The 23,802-nt window shown below is 40.8% G+C and overlaps 1 protein-coding gene across 3 annotated transcripts in view; it reads left to right on the top strand.

Annotated features, from left to right (window-relative positions):
- MTUS1 (microtubule associated scaffold protein 1) overlaps positions 1-22,932 on the top strand; it is a 115,614-nt gene extending 92,682 nt beyond the window's left edge. For all 3 annotated transcript variants that reach the window (XM_058024141.1, XM_058024143.1, XM_058024142.1), the window contains 8 exons: positions 7,605-7,671; positions 15,438-15,652; positions 16,169-16,274; positions 17,262-17,335; positions 17,440-17,535; positions 20,042-20,158; positions 21,357-21,454; positions 22,256-22,932. In XM_058024141.1, coding sequence (XP_057880124.1) covers positions 7,605-7,671; positions 15,438-15,652; positions 16,169-16,274; positions 17,262-17,335; positions 17,440-17,535; positions 20,042-20,158; positions 21,357-21,454; positions 22,256-22,472 — 990 coding nt within the window. In that variant the 3' untranslated portion in view covers positions 22,473-22,932. The remainder of the gene's footprint in view (positions 1-7,604; positions 7,672-15,437; positions 15,653-16,168; positions 16,275-17,261; positions 17,336-17,439; positions 17,536-20,041; positions 20,159-21,356; positions 21,455-22,255) is intronic.
- The last annotated feature ends 870 nt before the right edge of the window (positions 22,933-23,802 follow it).

Below are 23,802 nucleotides of genomic sequence, written 5' to 3'. Positions count from 1 at the left end.
GTACACATTGCATCTCTAGACCCCAAGAGTTTTGGAACAGTCACATCTTTTGACCTACATGTCCTGTTGTTTAGAGCAGCTGTCTCTGAGGAAAATGTTTAGTTTTGATTTTCTAGAACTTTACATCAAACTTGGCCAGTTTTCTTTAGAATTTTCATACCAGGTGTATCTGGCTTCCCTAAACATGGACATAACTTTTTATGAGAGAGAATAAGGATATGTAATTGAGATAAATTTTGTGCTTACTTAAAAAAAAAAAGAAAAATCAGTTAGAAGTCAAAATATAATATCCTGATTTTGAAGCATGCAAATATTTTCTGTTTTGTAACAGAGAGTATTTGAGTAATGCAGTAGTTTCCCCCTGCAGAGAAGACCTAGGCTCTGGAAGCCTGTGTCTGATGAGTAGCAGTTGGAAAGCAAGGAAGTTTCAGGTAATTCTCAATGTCTCTATACAACTAGTATGAATGAACAAGAATGTGTTGGCAACAGATTGAAAATTTGTGAGCTCTAACATCCAGAAAAACATTTTAATCCATTAATTACTCTGAAACTAGGCTCTGATGGAAATAACCTTTTAGAAGATGCGTCAGTTAAGCAAATTAAATGGTGCACCTGGGTGTTCAGAATGGGTTACAGCTGAAGGGAATTGGGACTCCTGTCCTATAGCTACTCCTTGACTGAGACAAACTTGATGTTTCAGGCAACCAGTGCTGCTTTCCACAAAGATCCTGATTTTCATTACTACCTTGTTATATCTTGTAATTATTTTTTTTTCAAGAAGCTGAAAAATTAATGACAGCAGCAAAATAGAGGTATCTATTGCAAAATTTAAGGGAGCAGTTGGTAGAAGAAAGCAAGCAACTTGTTTCAATCTTGTTTCCTTCTTGATTTGTACTACCTTTTCACGTGAAATTCTAAACAGTCTTAAAAATGAAATTAATAGTGCATATTATGCTCCAGCATAGGCTCTTATTACAACATTTTTAATAACTTTATAATGGTAATAGTAGTTTTATAGATGTGAGAAAAATAGTGACAGTATAACTCTCAGAGTTATAAAATATCTGATGGCTACTGTGTCATTCAGATGAGTTGGACTGAGACAAAAAGCTTTAACAAAATAGTGAGAAATAAGTGATCATGTAGATGAGGTAAACTTAGTTTTTATGAGATTGGAGTTTCTACAGGGAAGGAAGGAGTCATTTTGTGTGAGAAGCAAGAACTAATGTTAGCATTCAGAGACTGTAAAGTAGCAAACAGGCTGTTATAGAGAAGTAAAATTAAATAGCCCATATTATTACATCTGGACCTATCTTTGCAAGGCTATTGCTATTGCAGGTGGGCACAACATCTAAATTGGAAAACAAAGATCCCTGCAAGCCTAAGAGCCTGTGTAAAGCTTGCAAAAGCATAAAGAGCCTGCAAGTAAATGTGTTAAATACATGGTGACTCATAGGAATCCTGCTTGGCTGGTTCTCTGCTTTAGTGTTTCATACACTAAACATCAGGGAAAAAACATCTGATTCTCCATAGATGCACCTAGTAGATAAAAGAAGTAAAATATTAGAAATTGCAGTAAATCTCTCTCTATCAGCTAATCATGTAAATGCTGTATTCTGAGTCTTAATTCTGCTTGAAGTACGTCAAGGTGAAAACTGATGGCATGTTTCATGGGGTAAGAAGGCAGTGCCTAACACAAATGAAGCCAAGAGTAAATGAGAAGTATTCATTTCACTGTATATTTATTGATGTGAGAGGGTTAATGACATTTATATTTTATCACAGTAATAGTCTGCTCCTTTCAAAAATGTGCATGGAGCAGAGAGTGTAAATCCTGTTTGTTGTGCTGCTTTCTGGGCTCGTGTCTTTAGCTTGCTTTTGCATTGGGTGATGCAGAGGAACTGACACTGCAAGGGGGTGTTACATGAGGTATGGAGTAGGGGAGTTTATAAGAAATCAATTTCTAAAACAGCTAATATCTAATGAGAAGTCTTAGAGGACTGGATTTTGCTAGGAAAGAAGGAACAGGGACAGATAGAAATACTGTGGTGTAAGGACCAAAATCCTCAAGTCAAATGTCATACTGCAAAGCGGATATGAATGGCCCTTTTGTTGTCCCTTCCTAATTACCTCCAGGCTGGAGCTGATGACACATGAGTGACTGGAGTTTATGCAAAGATGTGACTCAATTTCTACACTACAGCCAATGATGGTGATCATGTTTTTATTACTGGAGCAGCACAAGAATGGAGTAGACATAAATTTCTAATGCTTCATACCCAAGAGGAATATCTCCTTAGATGAGAAAGACATCCTGTTGACAACTTAGACTGTACCAGTATTAAAAAATATTTAAATTATGATGGTTTTTTCCATATAACCTCAGCACATCTCCAGTAGGGTGTAACCATACACGTTACAGAAGTGCTTGCAAATTTACTAATTTATTAAGTTTTTTAAATGCTCAGCATTTCTCTCTAAGTTTAATTTTAGGAGTAAGTGCTTGTGGTTTGGTTTGACAGTAAATTGCTTACAAAAGCCAGACTCTTCTTTCCAAGAATAGAATTAATTTGGCCCTGTGTATGATAGTAAAACATATTTAAGTGCTTCCATTCTTTGCATTGATGAATTTGCTTTATGCACTCTGAACAAATTTTATTTAGCCTGTTATAATAAAATGCTTTTTGAAAAGAGCATTGTGATGCTTTTATATTTAACACTTAATTTTCTACTCCTTTAAGTTCTGAGTCTTGAAATTAGTTGTTTGTGAAGTGTATTGCTGATGGAAACCAGAAGGCTGATTGCAGCCTGGCCAGTCAGAGGTGTTCCCACCTGCCAGTTACAGCAGTGAGAGGTGGAGTTGCTGCAATTTTCCTGAGACCTGGATCTGCCTGTCCTGTCTCACTGCAGGGGGCTTGGTACTGGCACTGTCAGAGCCCTTCTCCACCTTCCCTGGGCAGGGACCACCTTGCATCCCAGCGCTGAGATGAACACTCCAGGGTGGCTGCTCCATTTGGGCCATGGGAAAATTGCCACAACACAGCCTGATTCCCTGGGGTATTGCATGGCCTCAAAGTGAATTGTGTCTCTTTCTTCACAGTGTACCAGTGCTTTGCAGTTTTTGGTTGCAGTGATCTATAATGCTTCTTCTGAATCTGTTACTGGGGTAGACTAGGCAACTGTGGCAGGTGCCTTATCACAAGATATCAGTGTGATACAGCTGCTTGAAGTTGAAAAAGCAACAATTACTGTATTTTGGTATGCAAATGGAAGCTTTTCATTATTGGTTCTTGTGAATATTTCTTTCTTTAATACAGCTCCAAAAGAGCTCCAAACATATTTTGTTTCCCAAAGGAATGTGCTAGTTTAAAATGTGAACTGTGATGTTTGGATAATTACTACCAGATTGGGCAATGTTAGCTTATTTGGACACACATACTCAAAAACTGGTTTCTGTTGTGATTTGCTTTTTTATATTGAGTAACTGTTGATGGATTTGCAGCTCTTAACATGGAGGAAAAACTTAGAAAAGGTGATTAGGACTTTTTGACTAGGCACAGCCTATCTGTGGCTCTCAAAGCCTTGACTTGCAGGCAGAACATGGGGCCCCCACACCAGCATCACCCCACCTGGCCAGGAGCAGGAGTGTGCTGGGAAACCTGGAATGGTTACTCTGGCTAGTTGCACATTCTCCCAAGGAAATAGAAAGTTTCCAGTTTGCTGTAAAACTTCATGCTCTTATATTTGTGGTCTGCAAAGTTGCTGTGGCATACTTGAGGAATGCCCACCTATTCTAGCTTGAGAACTGCTCAGAACCTGATGTCTTGGAGGTAACTTGGGTCTGTCTCACGTGAAGATTTGGTATGGGTATGTAGGCAGGAAGGCTGTTTGTGTGCTTGGTACAAATATCCCTCTTGCTCATTCTGGAATGTGGACTTTTGTAGAGCTTCCTGCTTTCAAAGCAGAGCAATGGAAACTGTTCAGACAGCGATATGTCCTCACCCTTGTTTGTATCTAAAATGACCCTAGGCTGGTCTGAATCTCAAGCTGTAGCAAAAACAGCTAGTTGCCAGGAAAAATACTCTTAAGCCTGTAATTGAGCTGCATAACTGCCAACAAAACAAACATGAATGACAAACTTCATAATTTATTCCATTCCTGACTTGGTAGTTTTTGCCATCTTGAAGCTGTGGTGTTCTTTAACCTTCTACCTTGGGCCTCACCTTCTCAAGTGTCTTTGCTGTGGGGCATATGTCTACCTGAACTTGTCAAATTTTTAAAATGTGAAGGATTTTTTAACTGGCTAGTTTTCCTCACAGCAAGAAGTGTCCAGGTCTCCCTTGTTATGCTGGGAACTTTTTTGTAGCATTCAGTGGCAGAGGTGCACTGCTCTAATACTGCAAATTTTTTATCCCTAAACTCTGTTCTTGTTCTTTTCTGAAGCTTCCGTGTTTATGGCTGGAGAATATTTTGTTTTAAGTGTAACCTACAATAGGTTTTTTGTAAAAAAGAAAAAAATAGGTCCCAAATAATCTACCTGATCTTTATATAAATTCATAAATTGTACCAGAAGAAATTGTAAAGGGGTATGAAGATCCTTCATGAGTCTCTGACAGCCAAATGAGGATGATCCTTATTGCTGGATTTATCTGGATAACAATGCCAAAATTGCTTGATCCTGTATGCTCCAGCTTGGTTCTGCTCTCCCAATTTCTGGTACTGATTTTTCAACTAGAATCTTGTTAAGCATAAACAAGAAGGTTGCTGGATATTCCAGCCCAAAGCATATGCATACCTGTCTTTGAATACTGAAGAGAAGCTCTTTCTGGATTATACAAGTGCTTTTGGTATTTTGCTGCATATAGATTTCAGATTCATTTTCTTGGGGAAGCCCCCATACCTGCAGCTTCAGTTCTCTCAGAACTTAGATAAAAGTGTACTAAGTTCTGCTGGTCTGTCTGACTACTTTAGGTGGCTGCTTATCCATATGAGCAACTTGGTCTTCTTGTTTTATGCTGGCAGGTTTTTTCTGAAGGTGTTTGTGAGCAGGAGGTGATGATCCGAATCCATCTGGATTACTTGGATCTGTTAAACTATGAATGGGCAAGCTGGACTGAGGCAACAGGTTAAACAACACCAGTAAAAAGCAACAGGGCTTAGGAGCAGCAAGAACCATGAAGATTACACAGGCAGTGTTATTTGATTTTGTTTTGGATTTTTAGGCTTAGCCTCTCGTTAGTCCTTAGCATATGCTGATTATAAATGCCCTTGTTGCATCAAATTTCTTTAACTGAAAACAAATACAAAATGCGTAGACCACAAAGAAGGTCATTTGGAAACACTAAACAAAAAGGTTAGCATGTCCAAAGGGTCTGGAGCGTGGTAGAGCCACCAGGGAGAATTTGAGATCTTTTACTGACAAAGTGGGCTGGAAAAAAGCAGGTTGTGTCCCAGTGTGCAAGGATGCAGCTCAGATAACTCGCTGTAGCATTCCCATTTTCATCATCATCAGGAGCACTGGTGCTGAACTGGAGTGAGATGACTCATCTCTCCCTTCTGAGCAGAGCAAGCAGGGAAGAGCAGGGCAAGTCCTTTCAATAACTGAGCTCTCTGCTCTCCTGAGAATTTACTGTGGAGGTGAGGCGTGGTTGTCAATCTTAGCCCACTGACACTGTAAAAAGCCTCTAAGTGCTTAATATAAAACTGCAACACAGCTGCTTAATAGCCCTACTAAAGTCTAAAGTGTCCAAAGAATTGTTAAGACTGCTTAAATTGAGTGATTAAAGGGGAATATTTCTCATACAATGTCAAAAATAAAAATATTTCTAGTAAAGGGCTGGCAGCTTCTTCTAACCAGCCTTTTCAGCTGCATAATAATTTCTAAAACTTGCAAATGAGTGCATAGCATAAAAATTACTCATTTTAATTAGTCTTGTGTCAGACCTTAATACATGACTGGGTTTTGGGTGCTTATTCTTTCTAGTTTTTCTTAAGAACGGAGTATTTTACTGCTTTATTTGTTCTGCAGGCATGCAGTGAGTATTCCCTGCCTCCAGGACGGGGTGCTCTTAAGATGCAAGCCTGTGGTCAGGCTGCAGTGAGAGTGACCGAGGGCAGAGGGGGTGTTTGTTGTAAAGATGAGGTTTTCCCTGGGGAGAACCAGCTGTAGGTGTGGCTCGACCGACTGCAAGTTCATCTACTGTGCTCAGTTGTGGACAAGTGTGAGGATTTTTGGGCCAGTGCTTTTTTTTTCCCTTTTCTCTCATGTATCCTCGCTAAAGGATAAGCATGTGAAATTTAAAGCTATTTGCACGCATCGGGACTATTGAACACAAGTCTGGGCATTGACAGCAGCAAAGCTGCTGTGTCTGTGGCGCTTCCATTCAGTTTAGGCCTGCTATGGTTTATTTTTGCATCAACAAATTAGGTGTGAAAGCAGCGTACAACAAGCCCGAAAGAACTGAAAATAAGCTCGGTTGTGTGCAGAGAAGGGCAGCGTTCCCTCGGTGATCCCGGCTGCCGTCGGAGCAAGTGGAGATCGATCGATCTAATGTCTGGGCTCGCCTTGCATAAAAGAAGGGCTGTGGCTTTAAGTAATCGCTGGCTGCTTGTGCCAATTGCAGGAGCCGCAGTATCTGCCGCTGTCGGAGCGCTGGGCGCGGACGCAGGATAACCTGCGGAGGCAAGGTCCAGCCTCGCCGCCCGGCCCCGGCCGGAGCCGCCCGCCCGCCGGTGCCGCTGCCGATGAGGGCCGGGGGGCCGAGCGGGGGGCTGCCGGCGCTGGAAGATGGGCTGCTCTAGCAGCAAGCTGTGCCTGTATTCTCAGTGCGCTGCAGCAAGGGTAATGGGCGCTTGTCTCGCAGGGAGCCGCCGTGGAGCGCCCTGCCGGCCGGCCGGGCGTGCGGACCTCGGCCCCGCGTGTGGCGTGGGGCGGCGGGCGCGGAGCGGCTGTGCCCGGCTGTGCCCCCGGGCTGCGGGGCCGCGGCACCGGGCCTGCCTGGCCGGGGCACAGCTCGGGGACAGCAGGGAGGTGATGGGGGCTTCTGCTGTGCCATGGTCCGTTCACACGCGCTGCGTGATTGTCTCCCTGTGAGAAACACCATCTATCTTAGCGTTAGGAGCTGAGAGCGGCAGGGTGGGTTGTATTCAACTTTGAACAGGGCTGTGCCTTTTCTTCGTGGAAGACTAAGCATTTAGCAAAGTTGATGGTTTTCTGTTTGAGTAAGCTTAAGATAAATATTTAATGCATGCCTCTTTCACACATACACTATACTTCTGTGCCCTTGACATCTACCACTTGATTTGTTCTGCAGGCTTATGTTGCTACACCCACCATGAAATATATAATTAATTGCTGCAAAGTAGGATTTTAATTGCAGAGATGTCCTGGAAAAAGCTGTTCTTTGTTTTAAAGTATAACTTCCTTAACAACAGAAGAACATCTGTGTATATTGTAACAGCTGAACTGTTATCCTAAATGAGTCATACCTTGGCTTCTTGCTCTTGTTTTTCCTACAGAACACATGGAAGTTAATTACGGGAAGATACCCTGCTCAGACCACTAGTAACCAAACATTTGGGGTTTTTTGTTCTTTTCTCTGCAGAGGGAAGAAGCACTGAAGCAGCGGAAAGCGTTATCTCAAGAGCTACTTAACCTTCGAGGAGAACTAAGTAAGAATTTATTTTTGCATTCATCATGAAGCAGAAATGCAGCAGATCTGCAGAAGGCAGATGCCCTGGTACTGTAATGGCAGTCATTTAATTCCCTGACTGGATTCCGTTTAGATGCTTTCAGAGCTGCGCAGCCCTGACAGCGTGACCCCAGGCTCACCGAATTCCTGGCACTGATCTCACTGTGCCTTGCAGGGCCTCCTTGCAAAACACGTGTCTGATGACCACAGCACTCACTTCTAAAAAATGGGAGGATGGCTGACAGCATGTATACTTCTGTTTGATCCCTAACTCATTTGTATGCTGTCTTCTAGAGATTTGCTAGCAAAAAATTCATAAACCTGTGAAACATACTGTGCAAAATCTGCATTTTTGCCTTAGTGACCTGTAGGTGAATGAGCATGAAATTAACAGAAGGAAATGCATTTAGGCTGATGAGATTAAATCTTTGAACCCATCCTAGTGGATGGCTATAACATGAAATTGAGCTATGATGTGCAGGGGCTGGTTTTGCCAACTTTGAAGCTTGATTTAAATGCATTAAGAGGTAGCTCCATGTAACGTATTTGAATTTAGCAGATGTTACAGGCCAGTCTCAGTAGGGGCTGGCTTTGAAAGAGCCTGGCCTTCCCCTGCCTTTGCATCCCTCTGTCCTCCTTGTGGCAGCATTGCTGCAGGGGCAGCCATGTCCCCACCAGTGCAGTGAGCTGCCTGGGGACCTAAGGCAGCTGAGACTATTGCCTGGTAGTGCTGTTTTGCCAAAGCTGCCTGCCCCGACTTCAGTATGTGACTGAAAGAATGCTGGGACTGGAGCAGAGAAAAGGGAAGGAGTACCAGGGTGCAGGGTTGTGTTCCCCGTCAGCTGCAACTGATGTTTCTATTAGCCTAAAGTGACAACAGGACTAGGGTTTTAATGTGGAAAAGGCCTTGGATCACTAAAAAGTTGTGTTATAAACTTTATAAACCAGATTTATTTCTATTTATGTACTTGATGTGATTCTCTGAGCAAACCTATTTGTTTACCCCAAGGAAATGACTTCAGAAGGATTGCTATCAGAGTAAAAAAGTCTCTTTTGTTCTCTAGGCTTGCATCTTCAACATTATTTTTCCTTTATCAACCTAGGTACTATGTTTATCACTTACCTAGAAAGGGAAAATTCTGCTCAGATGGGTAGACCAAAAAGCTGGCCAACACTTTTGCCATTACCACATTTGAGGGTTTTGGTGGAGTTCGGGTTTTTTTTGAATGTGTAGCTCTTTGTAAGGATGCCTCATGCTTAAGTGAGCTTCCCATAAACTTGTTATCTTCCTGCTTTGATCAGCAGCTTGATGAGCTCATAAATGAGACTCCCATTGCAAGCATGTGCCATTCAGTAGGTTGATAACTGGAAAAAACTTCAAATGCAACTGTGCCTGATGGATGTGTGACACCCGAGTGCCCCGAGCTCTCAGACAGGGATGCTGGCTGATGTGCTGCTGGATGCCACTGTCAGCTGCTCCCCTCACAGAGCTGACCTTCCTGGGTCAGTTCTGCAGGAGCATCTGAATGGCAGCCTGGGGCTCACTTCCTTTGTAAGGTTTCCAGACCATGGTTTCATGAAGCATTTATTTATCTTCGTGCAGTTCCTTTGTCTTAACAACGTCACATGTCTAGCCTGTCTGTACTGCTCTCCTCAGCATGTAAAGGGAGTGGATTTCATTATAGAAATGAAAAACTATCCAGGTCTTCAATTCTGTCTACCTTTAAAAATAACTTGGTTTGGGTTTTTTTTTTTGAAGTTAAATTAATAATTTGTTGACAAGGTGTGAGAAAGGCATTCTTAAAACAGTAGCTTTAGCTGAAAATAATCTGCTTATATACATACCTGCTAATCAGCTTTCTATTGACACTGTTAAATGGATTCAGCTGAACTTAAGATTTCCATAGACTGTTTTGACGTAAGTACTGTGGATTTTCATTCACAGAACGATCTAAGCATACATTTGCTGGGAAAGATAAGTGCTGTTTGAGTCTTAGTTTGGCCATGTAGATGTTTTGTGGAGTTCCAGTTGCCATGTTTCTAATGACTGTTGGTTTGCAGTCTGGGGACAGACACTCTTGAGAAGAGGAACCGGGTGTGCACAGCCCAGTGCAGCCTGTTCTCTGCATGCTGCTGGGTTTGAGGGTATCCTGAAGCTTGTGCAGTTTAGACTTCTCAGTTTCTTACTTTGAAGTTTAACTGTGCATGTTCCCAAGCTCCTTGATTTACCTTGCAAGACCAAATTTACTTGCTGTCAAATGGTATGTTTTGCTGGGTTATTGTGTATGACCATTTCTACCAAAATACTTTTTTGTTAAATGGTTTAAATAGGCATTCCTGTCCCAGAATGTGACTGTGCCAGCCAGGTGATGGTTACCAGACAATGTTTTCTGCTCTCAGTAGCTGGAAACATGTGCAGGGATTAGCAGTGATAGGTGTTTGGGGATGGGCTTTTCCAAAGGGAGTTCAAAATCAGTAACAGTTGGGTTCTGAACTTGGACTTCATTAAAATCTCCAGCTACTGGTTTACTGATACTGGCTTAAATGAAAGCACAGTAGTTCTGGGAGCCTGGAGCAGCTTAGGATGTGCTGCTTGTTAACTGTTTCTCTTAAGATGCAAGCTAGTGTGTAAACTTCTAGTTACTCATTTAATTATGTAGGTAGAAATTGCAAGGGCTGCATATTTCTTGAGAGGTATGAAACTGTTCCTCTAAATCAATTGCACTCCACATTGTTTCAGAGCCTCCTTGCAGCCCTGCTGGATGTGATCCAGCTGAGTCCTGCTACAGGATAGCAGGTGCAAAGTTGACTCAGCTGGCGCCAGCCTTGGCCCTTTGAACATTTCCATCGGTGAGCCTTGCTGCGTGGCCTGGAGAGGCCTGTGTGTACCCTGCACAGACAGCCAAATGCCAAACCCCTCTCTCACCTCCAGCTGCTGCATGGCAATTGCTAAATGTATTTCCTTCAGAATACCTTCGTGTTCTTTTTTATTACTAAATTATCTTCAAGACGCTTTGGAAGTTCAAATAGAAGAGACCGTTGTGTTTTACAGTGAATGTGATTCGGTTTTCAGGTTAAGGTCATCATTAAAAATACTTAATAATAGGCAGATGCTTCTTTCACTTACTTGAGACAGGGCCTGACTTGCCACACTTCACAGACTTGCCTGTTTGCCTGCTTGAACATTCTGTCACTTGTAGTGTTTGCAGCACATGGGATGTGAATTTACTTCCCAGCAGAGAATTGAGTGCTTCACGTTATTTATTCAATCATATATGCTTAAATGTTGCTCAAAGCAGGCTTCTTTGGCTACCTGCCTTGTCTAACTTGCCCAAGAACAAAAATATGCAATGTGGTTTAATGTCCTCTATAATTAGTCTCATTATGGAAGTAACACCAGAAAGAGAACGAAGAGAAACCTGGTCATAAACTTGAAAGCATTTTTGGGAAGAAGAATTTTCAATATTGAGAATCTGCCAATACCATAAATTAATTACTATGTAGATATAAATATATATATTGTAAAGAGAAGGAAGTGAGCCTGTCTGTAGCAGATTTACTGGTCAAGAGAACATACAGCTTGCAGTGTGAAATACAAGGTCTGAGCAATTAAATGTTAGTGCAGTGTAATATCACGTAGTACTAAATACTTGGGCTTTTTTTGTGGTAGTGATCCCCATTTCACATCCCCCACATCTATTAAAATGCTGACAGTTTACTGTCCTAGTGAACTGTGGTTTAGAATTTCAGACAGTCTAATGCCTTTTCATAAATCATAACTAGGCCAGTGAGTGACTTGGACAATTTTATGAAGATAACTACTGTTTGCAAACCATTTAATTCAGGGTTAAAAAAATCCATTGTATTTTATCTTAGAGCTATGGTTATGGTAGCTTTAGGGGAATGTAAATTGAAACATGTTTAAGCTAAGCAGTTTAGCCATAAGGGCTGTATTGGATGATGGTTTTATAATTAGAGCAAGGAAAAAAAGTGAAAGGAGATGCACACTTGTAAGATCTTATCTCTTGGCTACTTTTAGTGAAAATACAAAATAGCTTTCTTGGAGATACAAAGACAATTTTTGTAGTCCTCTCCTTCAGCTGCAGCCACTGTTGCTGTGGTTTGGATGTGCTTGCACTGTGCAGGGAGTTGCCATGTGCCTGATTCTCCATGCTGCTCTTGCAAGCATTTGTTTTATGATTTTGGCATTTAAAAAGCTTTGTAGTGAAATACCCAAGATACAAGTGGCTGATGTTAACTACTACAAATAAAGAGTTATTTTATATGTCAAAACTAGCATTTCTGAAGATTTGCTGTTACCAAATCTCAGAAACTTTTCATGATTTCTAAAGGTCACGGTTGAATGGAAAAGAATGAGGCTCTTCATTCATAATTAGAGGTGTTAAGAAGCCTAAAACCACAGATTAATCTTGCTCCCTGCTGTACTGATACCGGGAGAGACAGTTGTATGATTGGGAAGAGAGGCTGGGACAACCAAGTGGAGGAAAAATATTAATATTTGAAGGGAAAAAATGAATTAATGGCTATGCTATATGAATAAAGAAGTGAAAAGATTGCTTCTGGCTGCCAAGTATAGCATTCCATATACAGTCCTTAAAACTGTTTAGTGTTGCAGGTAAAATGGAGCAAACTTCACAGACAAACAAATAGTGCATCTATTCATCTCTCTGGCATGATTTTTCCATGAAATGCTGTTGGACCATTTGTTTCCTGTTGTTTTTCTTTCTTTTTTTGCTCAAGGTTTGTGTTCTAAAGATGTGGAATTGTGGAGAAAAGCACTTCAAGAAGGGAAAGGAAACACAGTAGTACTGTACAAAAACTATGAAGTATGCACTTCAGGTATCTCTGAAGTGGACGAGAAGTTGAAATAGATTTGTGTGTTTGCTACTGGAAAAACACATGTTCCAGTTGCCAATTTTTCTTCCAAGTTTAGCATGAGTTCAGTGAGATTACTCTTCAGTTGAGCAGCAGTCAGCTTTGGTTAGCCAGTGGCTAAATGGCCAAATTAAGGAATTTGGGACAAATCATGAAAAAGGCAACTTTCTTTAAAAAAAGCAGAGCAGTTGTAAAATACATGATTCAGTGTGCAGAGGGACAGAACTGTGCAAAATACTTGCTGCACCCATTTCAATCTCAAGTATTTAGATAAGCTTTGGTTTATGGGACATCTCATAATTTCAAATTAACAATTCTTTAGTTGGTGTTTTTCCTGAAGTCAGGAAAAACCATGGTCAGTTTCTTGCACCACCATGGTACTGGGAGCTCCCTGGTTGTGTAGGAGTTCTGCTTCTTGTTTGGATGGCAGGGATATAAGTCAGGCTTGTGGTGTGCAAGGAAGCGTTGCAGCCTCCAGCTTTGTGGAGGCCAAGTTACCTTTATGGTAACAACTTTGAACTGCTAGTGCAAGTTTCAAAAGTCTTTTGTTTGCCTTTGTAACATTAGTCCTCTCATAAATCTGAATTGCAAACTGCCTGAAGGGGAACTGATGTGTCTGTTTTCTTTGACAAAGGCGTGGTTTGCTATTTGCTTTTTTCTGAAGTGCTTTGCATCATTTGAAGCTCTGCGTGCTGACATTTAAAGATAAGGCAATGATAGGCAGCAAATTCCTCTGGCTAACTGGAGGCAAATGAATAGCTCTGGCCTTGCAAATAAGGAATTTGATGCTTCTTCCTCTGTTGGTTATAAATGAAGTGGGTCATTTGAAGCATTTTGCTGCAGTTACCCCAAGTGAGCCAGGCAAGTTGCCTGCCTCTCAGCTGTGCCCTTACTCTGCTGTGGAAGGTCAGCTCCATCTGCACGTGGTTGGCTGTGTAACACCTCCATTTGGCTTGCTGCCTGGTTCTTGGCATTGTCATACAGTGTCCCCTAACAATGGTGTTACCTCTTCTCCAGAAATGTGGCAATGCAGAGTGTATATATATATTCAATAACTTTGTGCCACTGCAATGTGGTAGTAGTGTGAAAGCTAATTTATTTTTTTTTCCCTTTCCCTAAGGGAGCAGTTGTAAGAGAAGTTTCTGAAACAAATAAAGATAGGGGAGCAAAAATTTATTTTGGTGCTGCTGCAGAAGGTAGCAAAAACTGTGAAATCTGCTTGGGTTGCAGAGAATGTTGTGGTAGGTTTCAGTTGAGCCTCTGTTGCATCGTTGCCAGTCAGAGAATGAAGAGCTTGGCCTAAATCTGTCCAGATCAGCACATCCTTTGCACAGACCCAGCATAGCTAAGCCTGCTGCTAAGCCTAATTCAGGTAGACACACATGTAGATTGATTTCCATGCAGTACAGCTCACTCTCTTAACACTTTCTAGTTCCACTGCAGGTTCCAAGTGATGGTAGCAGGGCCAAGATTATTTTCAGTTCCCTTAAAAGAATATCATCCATCAAGTTACTCACATGCTTTTAATGAGCTGTAGCAAAAAAGAGTAAGACACGTGTAACTTGAGGCACTCCGCTGGGGCAGGCTGCTTTCCCTTCAGCTGACCCATTACTACTTTGGGAATCAGTCCCTGAGGATACTGTAATTTATTTATCTTAAGGTTCAGACACTCTTGTGATGAGAATTTCCTGTACTGCCTGTACGGAAATCCTTGCCTCTTCCCATGCTTTTACACAGAGTTTATATTTACACTCTTTGGGCAGCGCGCCAGTCTGCTGTGAAGTGCATGCATGCATGATTTCTGCCTTTGAGGATCAAGTTAACATTTTAGTTGATTTTTCTCCTAAACAGCCACTCATCTGACTAATTTATTTTAAACCATAGCACTATAGAGTCTGTATAGAACCAGTTTTGCACCAGGTCAGTGACCACACACTTGGGTTAGAGATGCTGTTTCACCTTGCTTTCAGGCTTTGGGTGCAGCTGGAACTGCATCAGGCATTTGCTGCAGTCATATTAACAGTAGGAGGATGACTCCTCCCATTCAGGCCTGGCTGGTTGGACTTGGGCATCTATATTTCAAACTCAAAAATGCAAGTTGCTAACTTCTGTTTTGCCTTTCAAGCAGCTGCAAATATGGGGAGACAAACTTAGGCAGCTTTCTTAGCAGACCTGTGTTAATGCAGATGTAAAGAGAGTTGCAGAGCATTTATCTTTTCTTAATACTCTGCACTTTTTGCCTAAAACCATTTTCTATCTTGCATATTTAAATATCTCATGCATAAACACATGAGGGTACCTTTCAGATTGGCAGATCTGTATCAGGTCCATGTCAAGCTAGAATTGCTTCTTTGCTGTATGTCTGAGTATGGGTGTCATTAAACATACAGTTTTCAAGAAATTAGGACTTTCAAATTTAGCTAAGTGGTTTCTATGTCAAAAAGTGAAGTACTCTGACAGATATTCTACTGAATGGGATCAAATAAGGTAAAGTAGCAAATACAATTAATTTTTTTATTGGAGCTCTTCAGTGTCCCTCATGAGACATTCCTCCTTCCATGTCGTGTCAATCTGTCACACTTGTGCTTTTTATGTGGGCTCCTGGCTTAGCTGGGTTCAATTCATTCTCAGCCTAAGAAACATGGAATTTGATAGTTTTGTGAAGATCTGTTCATGTGTCCTTGGAGGCACACATTTAATGGATAAATCATATTTGTCTTTGTATATAACCATGTTGCTGTGTAATGTGTTCACTGTTTTTAATACCTGTAAATGAAGATGTGACTTTTGTATTGAACTTGATCCAATTCCTTTCTTTTTCTTTTCTTTTTTTTCTTTTGACATCTTCAGTAACCACTTCTGCAGCTTGTGAGAAATTGGAAAGAGACAGGAATGAACTGCAAATTGCTTATGAAGGGTATTTGCAGAAGTTAAACCAGAAACATAATGATGACTTAGCTGAGGTGGAGGAGAAGCTTAAACAGTTTTACACTGCAGAATGTGAGAAACTCCGAAGTATCTGCATTGAGGAAGCTGAAAAGTATAAAGCCCAACTCCAGGAGCAGGTTTGTAACCCTCAAAGTAGAAAAGTTCTCTAGCAACTGCTTTCTGCTACAAATGAGCCTTCAGAGAATCCTGGGTTTTGCTAATAACAGTTATTTAATGTGAAATTCCACTTCATTGCAGCAATAAAAAATACTACCACACTAAGCTGTACAGATCTTGGGCTTATGTTTAAATGTGGTGGAGATTGGTTGTGTTCTGCCAGCTTAAGTTATTTCTAGAGATCCATGGGCTATTTGGGTCAGCTTGAGTTTTAAGATTTCTAGAAAAACACCTGCCCTCTGACCTTGCTTTGCAACTCCGTGCTTGTGAGAGATGCACATGTTTTACTCTGGTAGTGGTAACTGTAAGGCATCATTCTCATTTATTAAGCCTTGTACATGGCTTAGCTTCTTTTGAATCCTGTTAGACCATTTTAAATATACTTGACATAGTACATGAAGCCATTGAAACCATGCTTTAAACAAGGGTTAAGTTGATACATGTAAGGGGAGAAAAATCATGTTGTCATATTGCAGGTGGACAATTTAAATACCACACATGAAAGCTTTAAGCTGGAACTGGAAAACAGGCACTCAGAAAAAGTAGAGGAGCTGAAAAAGGAGTATGAATCCTCTTTTTCAGGCAAGTATTTTGTATTTAAGTACATATGCTACAGTACTGCTAGTCACAAACAAAAGTATTCAGGTGTTTTGATCATTGTGTCCCCTTTGCTGTTCTCTGTGTAATGTTTAAAATCATTGGCTGAACTCCTTCCGTCAGAACTGACAAGTCTTATTTTACATACAGCAAAAACCATGATCCAATTGTAGCTGAATGAAACTTTATAAATAGTTTGAATGAAAGTGACTTTTTCTTGCAGTAAAAGACACCTGAACTGCCCTCAAAATCTCAAGTGATGGAATAATTCCTCCCACCCCCTGGTTCTGTAAGGAGCACCTCAGAACTGAAAATGAGGATGAGTAGGGTTGTGTGCTTTCCATAATGACATGGATATGTTAAGAAATACCCTACACTGTGTACTGTACACTGTGGCAGAGGTGTTTTTCAGGGAGGGGATGGTGACATGCTCAGGTTTAAATGATATTGTGTCTCATTGATTTAAGGGATGATGATTTCCATACTCCTTCCACTCCACTTGAGAGCTAAGTTTTCAGTGATACATTTTTGTCTTGAAGACTGGTCATGCTTTTATTGCTTTCAAAGAGCAAACTCCTCTGCATGGCATCCAAAGTAGGAAAATAAATGTTTTTTTATAAGTTTCAATTTCAACAATTTCAATTTTTGCTTTGTTTCCTTCCATAAACTCAACTTGTGTCAGATGTGACCTGTGCTAAGTAAACCCATTTATTGCATGCAGATGAATGTTCCCAAAACTGACAGGCTGTTTGCTAATGAAATGGATATGTGAGGGGACAATCAGCAAATCTGAAGTGGGAATAAATCTGATCCATCATAAATGCTTTACATCAGTTAATGATAAATGTTCTGTGTTGCCATCAGCTGTATGTATGCATATATTTATAGGCTGGCTCTTCAAGCTGTTTACTTTCAAAAAGAATTTTCATGTCTTATGTGGTATTAAAAATCTGCAAAAATAATTTGTTTTAGAGCTCAAGAGTACCCATGAATCTGAAAGGAAGTCGCTTGAAGATTCCTTTAAAGAGAAGCAGGAGTTGCTGGAGGTTTGTTAAGGGCTGGGTTCATTGCAGCAGTTTAAAACTTGAAAAGCAGTTTGGATATATGCACTGAATTCTTGGCCTAATGATGCAATATATTTACATTTCAGAAAAAAATCGATGAACTAAAAAGTGAAAACAACTCTCTGAGTGAGAAGCTGAAATTAGAAGAACAAAAACAAATAGCCAAAGAAAAAGCCAATCTCGTAAGTCTTGATCTTCCACAGTAATGTGGATGAACAGATCTTGCCTGGGTTTATTTTATTGCATAATGCAAAAAATTTGCAATGAAGCCTGACAGGGGTCCCATACTTAGTAATATTTTTTTGTAAATGGCTCATCAGCCAGATGTTTTTCACAAGCACTGTGATGCTGTGTATTAACTTTACCATTAGAATTCTATAAAGCTGTTGAGTATCTAAGTCAAAGGTGTAACTAATAGCCTACCTAAGCTGAACTGAAGACCCATGTGTGTACAGGAGTTGTACCCACAGCATTTTTGTGCACAGTCAGTAACTGTTGTACCAGTGCTATGATCAATGTGGGCTTGCATCACTACTGCAAAGCTCATTTCTAATGCATTTATTCAAATATTGATTCTTACTTTTTGCTGATTAATCCTTCAAAGAAACTTTTATTTTGTCCTGCCTTTCCTCCCAAGGCTGCTGTTGCCTCTGATGCTCCTGGAAGAGAAATGTGTTCTGAGAGAGTTTTTTTATGCACTGGGTGCTGGGGCTTAGACACAAACATGCTTATCTTTCTGGTTACTCAGAAGTAAGTGGAATACCAGTGGTATTGTTTATTCCACAAAGAAATTCCATGCTTAAAGGACTCACTTAGGATGCCTCTAGTGGAAGTTGCCCTAGTTTTCCTGGAATTTGTTCTGTATTGTTTTCTCTTATTGCTTATTCTAGTGGCAGGACAGAGCTGCCACAAGAAGAATCTGCAACCACAATATGTTGCTGTGGCAGTGGGAGTTTGAGCTGTAATTCCACAGGCACACTCAGATGTTGCTTAAATTAAAGGAGCAATCGTCAAGTGCCTTTACATAGCTGCAAATGTGCTTTGTGCTTTCCTGGCAGCATAAGATGCATGATAAGCTTGAGACTTGTCTTTGGAAAAGCACCAGTTTGACTCAGCATACTCTTCTGTACTAAGCACAGATTCTGCAGTATTGGAATTCCCAATAGCCCTTTGAAGAGAGAGATGTATTTCCACCTCTCTGGTATCATGTAGGTAGTGGCACTTGATATTCCCAGGTTTTTGCTAAAAGAGGTAGTCCTTTCAGTCTTTTTATTTGCCTGTGTGTTCTCCTCTGAGTAGCTAATGTGGGGGCTCAGAATTGACTTTAAAAACACATTTTAAGACCCCTGGACTTGAGAGAAAGAAAATAAAGTGAATATTGAACATACTGTAACATTTCAACTTTTCAGGATTGCTTTCCTTGTTAGCTGCTAGATTCCATGTTAAAGTCACAAAACAGGAACAGATTGTCTGCTGCCTTCACTGAGGCAGCACAGCATGCTTCACCCTCACACAGCATGCTTCACCCTCACACTGACTTACCAAAAGCTAAACAAGAACCACTACTGCCACAGGCCTTAAAAACAAGCAGGAGAATGCCCTAGGTGTTGGAGCCCCTATTACTTGTGACATGTGCTGGCCCTGTGCTTGTGAGCCCACACCCACACGGCTGCAGGCATTGCCCTCCTGCCCGAGGTTTGTGGTGTGGCAGTGAAGCTGTTACTCAGTGCAGTGCACCTGTGTTCTTACCCAAATGCACTGAAACAAGTTTTGTTTAATTTTGAAGATAAACTTAGTTACACAACATGCTTAATCATTGATTGAGTTCAGCTCATGTTCCATTCTCACTATCTGGAAGTGGACTCAGACTTGCTCTATTTTCCCTTTTTTTGGCTGTTACTGCCTTGAAATGCAATCTGTTTTACTCTGCAGTGTTTGAATGGTTTCTTACTCTGGAAAACAGGTCCTTGAGGCAGCCACATCTTACCCTGCTGCGGCCTCCTCCTGATCTCCCTTCCACCTCCCAGAAAACAATACAAAAAGGAAAAATAAAAAAGTCCTAACTTGCTATATTGTAGATAAGTTATGGATGTGTACCAGGGCAAAATTTTTATGTATAGTTGCATTTTCAGGCTTCAGAAGAAAGTAAAGCTGAAAACTTTCAATTTCTGCTTATGAGCCAGCTACTTTCAGACTCAAACCAGGGAACATAAGCTACAGTCAAGTTCAGAACTTAAACTTCTGGTGCTTTTTTGAAGTATTCCAGTGCCTGAAAACTCTTTAGATGTTTACTCTAATTATCTCTTGGGATGGGTTATGAGTAATATAAAATAAATTTTGGAACTCCTAGCCTTAAGGCCTTTGGGCACTCCTGTGAAACAAGTTTTGCTGTAACAGCATTCATGCCTTCCTTTGATTCACAGGCGTTTTTCATGTCTGTGCATTAAGTGTTTTCTGAACAACTTCTGATGAAGCAACTGCAACTGTCCACCTACCCTGAAGGACAAACAAAAAACAAGGAGAAAGTGATATCAGATCTTGTTATTTATTCTAGTGTTTGACTTGATTTCACTTAGAACAAGTAACTCGTTACCATAATTATTTCCTTGTTTTTTCAGAATAGCAGAGAAACATCTAAATTATTCCTGAAATTCAGGGTACTAAGCAAACTCTCTGGCAATCTTTCAGAAAAACCCACAGATTATGTACCTGGAACAGGAGCTGGAAAGTTTGAAAGCAGTGCTGGAAATCAAGAATGAGAAACTCCATCAGCAGGACATAAAGCTAATGAAGATGGAAAAGCTGGTGAGCATTCCTTGGGTCTGGCATGCTGGGGCTGTGTCTCTGACTTGTGTTCCTATAATGAACTTGGGCTGGACAGACTTACATGCAAGAATTAATAGGTTTTGTTTCAAAGGAAACAGGAATTCCTGATGGGACATGCTCACGTTGCAGGTACAGTGTTGGGATATTTATCAAGAGGCAAAAAAAAAAAGACCCGATGCTCTAAATGACCTTTTAACGTCTTAAGACAACTGCTGGTGTGCATAACTATTGCTATGTTAGTACAGTTATCTGGGAGCCTCTTCCCCTAAAGAACAGAATCCTCACCTGCTACATTGCTTAAGTGGTATGGAAGATAGATTGCATTGTCAGGAATACATTAGGAAGGAAATGATCCTAATTTAACAAGAAGGGATCAGATATGAAGTGGAGTAAGTCTTGATTAGCTTAGGCCAGTCATTTTACCTGTTAAGCTGTTTGTTTAGCTGTGTGACTGTCTCTTTGACCTGTGTGTAATTCCACATGAAAATTCAATTTCAGAGGCAGGACTTGTAATCCCTTAGCATGCTGTTATTTGTGACAGGACAGGGTCCTCCTCCTGGGTGGGGCCTTTGAACACTGTTGTAATATTTGCTTAAGCAAGACTTTAATGAGGAAGTATAGAAAGAGGTTTGGACACAAAGGAACACATTGATGTCAGTTGTTCAGTATTGTGCAGCAGTGTATGTTACTCTAGTCTGCAATTACTGGCAAATTGCTAGCAAACCTTCATCTTTTCCAACAGACATTGGCCTCAGTGTAAAAGGCCTTGGACCATGCAACCACTTAATCAGTTTTTCCTTTTATTTTTATAACGTCCTCCAGCAGTGATGTGGAATCAGAAGAGCAATAAGAAAGCTGTTTATCAGGGGAACTCTTGAATTTGTCATGTTATTTCTAGACAGTCTTCTGTCTAGTAAGGTACTACAGTGTCTAAAACTGCCCATCACTGGCAGAAATTACTGGAATGTGCTGGTTAACAGCAATCCTCCTTGCTGGCATCTCATCAGCACAAGTGGCCAAGTGCCAGTGTTATGCAGGGATAAGCTAAGTAGGATGTTTTTGTGTGTACTGTAACAAGCTCTGCAAACTCCAGATTGCCAACATCTCTGATAGCTCAGTCAGAAGCTTGAAGAGTGCACGTATGGGTTTTATTTCAAATTGTGACCTTCTTTCCAAGGTGGAGAACAACACCATCTTAATGGATAAATTAAAGAAGGTTCAGCAAGAAAATGAAGAATTAAAAGCTCGGATGGACAAACACATGGAGCTTTCAAGGTGAAAATATCTGTGAACATTTAGATGCCTTTAATCAGGGGGAAGGGGTTCCTGTGACAAGAAAGAAAATTCTCTTGAAGTATTGGTGAATGCAATTTTTTAGTACTCTGTGAAAGAACACATCCATTTCTTCCCCAGTTGTATCTCTACAAATGTGCATTACTTTGTACAGTTAACAAGCAGGAACATTTTGAAAGGGGATAAATGTTTAGTATGTTCTTAGTACTCCAGTATTTTAGGGAAGAAAAAGCAACTCAGAAATACCATCATACAAAGATTGACCTTTTTAAGTACTACTGGCTTGTAAGCTAGACTTAGGTCATACTTATAACCACTTCAGTGAGTGATTTGTCCCCAGTTTCGATCAGTGTGGTTTATTTAGCAGTAACGGTAATATTTAACATGAATAAAACAGGTCTGAGCTCCTCCTAGCGGTTGCTTAAATGGATGGCCAGACTCTTCTGGTGTAAAGAAATCTGTAGCTTCCATGTTGAGCTGAGCCTGCAACAAGACCCAAAGGCTCCAGCACAGGTGTTTTAAAAGCACATGTTGTTTTAAGCCTTACTTTTCTGATGCTTTTTCTTGTCCTTGGGGATGTTTCTTACTGGGACTTTCTCCTGCTTTCTGTAAGCTACCAGTTTAAATATAGCTAGAATGAGAACATGGTCAGTCCTCCAATTAAAGCTGGAATTCAGTTGTGAGCCAAGCAAAGGCTTATGCACTTTCAAACCTTTCTTTAAGTTTTAATACTGCAGCCTCCAAGTTGGGTTATGTGTTCTGATGTAAATCTTCCATTTGCAGGCAACTTTCTACAGAGCAAGCTGTTTTACAGGAGTCACTAGAGAAAGAATCAAAAGTAAACAAACGTCTGTCAATGGAAAATGAAGAACTTTTGTGGAAGTTGCACAATGGTGATCTATGCAGCCCAAGAAAACTGTCTCCCAGTTCTTCATCTGTGCCTCTTCAGTCTCCACGAAATTCTGGTAACTTCTCTAGTCCTGCAGTGTCACCAAGATGACATCTCTTGAGAGAAAGAGGGGCCTGCATTTCATTTCTGATCTGCAGAACCTTTCCTAACTTTAATCACAGGAGCAAGAGCTATATTAGCCGCCTATGACAACTGAACATAACTGGAAACTGTGTGTTGCAAAAACAGCGATAGGAGACTGTGAATATGGGAGTAAGACATTCACTCCTCCCAAAAAGACTTATGACCTCTATGGACATCGTTGCACAAAGCACTTATAGAGCAAGGAAAGACTTGTTTGTTGCCTTTTCACCTAACCATAAGAAGAAGCTCAGGGGCTTAGAGATAAAGATCACAACCTTTATAACATGTTCCTTATCACCGACACTTTTTTAAGGCTGTGTGTGTGCGTGTGCGTGTGCCGTGGATGGAGTGGGTGTAACACACTGTGCGTGTGTCTAATGCTGCCTTCTTTGCTGTGTACGTAATAAAGGATAAAAGCTGAAGCCTATACATTGACATGTACTTCCTTGGTACTGCTCTCAGTATGCATGCTTAACAGAGTACCCTTGCCTGGGAATGAGGAGAAACTGCCACTGGTACTGCAAGGTAATTTCCTTCATCATTCTGGCTGGTAAAAAAATGCCATGAAGACCTCTGTCAACTGACTTTATTAGTCTTGGCCAACCTGAGTATGCAACTTTGAATTCATTTTAAAAACAAATTGAATTGCAGCCATATGTTGCATGGGTTCTTGGTTTCATGTCCATGCACAACTCTGCCATTTATGAGGACTTTTTTTGCGGAGTGCTATGGATTTTGGATTTCAAGTCAACAGGGTTGTAGTCAGAACCACAGTAGCCCCTAAAGGTCAGAAGTTCTTAGCTGAGTGGCAAGTTTAGAAGCCTAGACCTGGCATCTTACCTGCTGAAAAGGAGGCACTGATTTCCCCAAAATAGCATGTCTGTTCCTGAGGATAAACAAGATGTAGATTTGAAAGCCAAAGAGAAATGTAGTAATTGTAACTAGGTGCACTCTTAATTCAGTTCTCAAGAAGATTAAGTAATTTGTGAATTCCAATGTAGCTGGTGACACACCTTGCCCTTTTAAGCATTAGCATTTGTATTAACTTTCCTCAGGGTTGGCTAAATTCACCTGAGGATGAGGTGGGATCTGTGTAGTTTACCTTGCTAATTCTGCCATACTTTCCCTCTTAGACTGCAGGATATTGGTGTTTTGACAGTTCATCAGGTGAAAAATCCTGTTCAAGAGATTCTGTAGAGTAGGGGAAAAAGTTGTCCTGGCTGCTGGAACTGGAGGATGAGAGTGTCAGCATTTCTGGAAATACCACATGCTGAGTTTCGGCTTCAGCAGGGTAATT

The sequence above is a fragment of the Melospiza georgiana genome, chromosome 5 (genome assembly GCF_028018845.1).
Source record: "Melospiza georgiana isolate bMelGeo1 chromosome 5, bMelGeo1.pri, whole genome shotgun sequence".
NCBI classification, from domain to species: Eukaryota; Metazoa; Chordata; class Aves; order Passeriformes; family Passerellidae; genus Melospiza; species Melospiza georgiana.
This window is presented reverse-complemented; position numbering and strand designations above follow the sequence as displayed.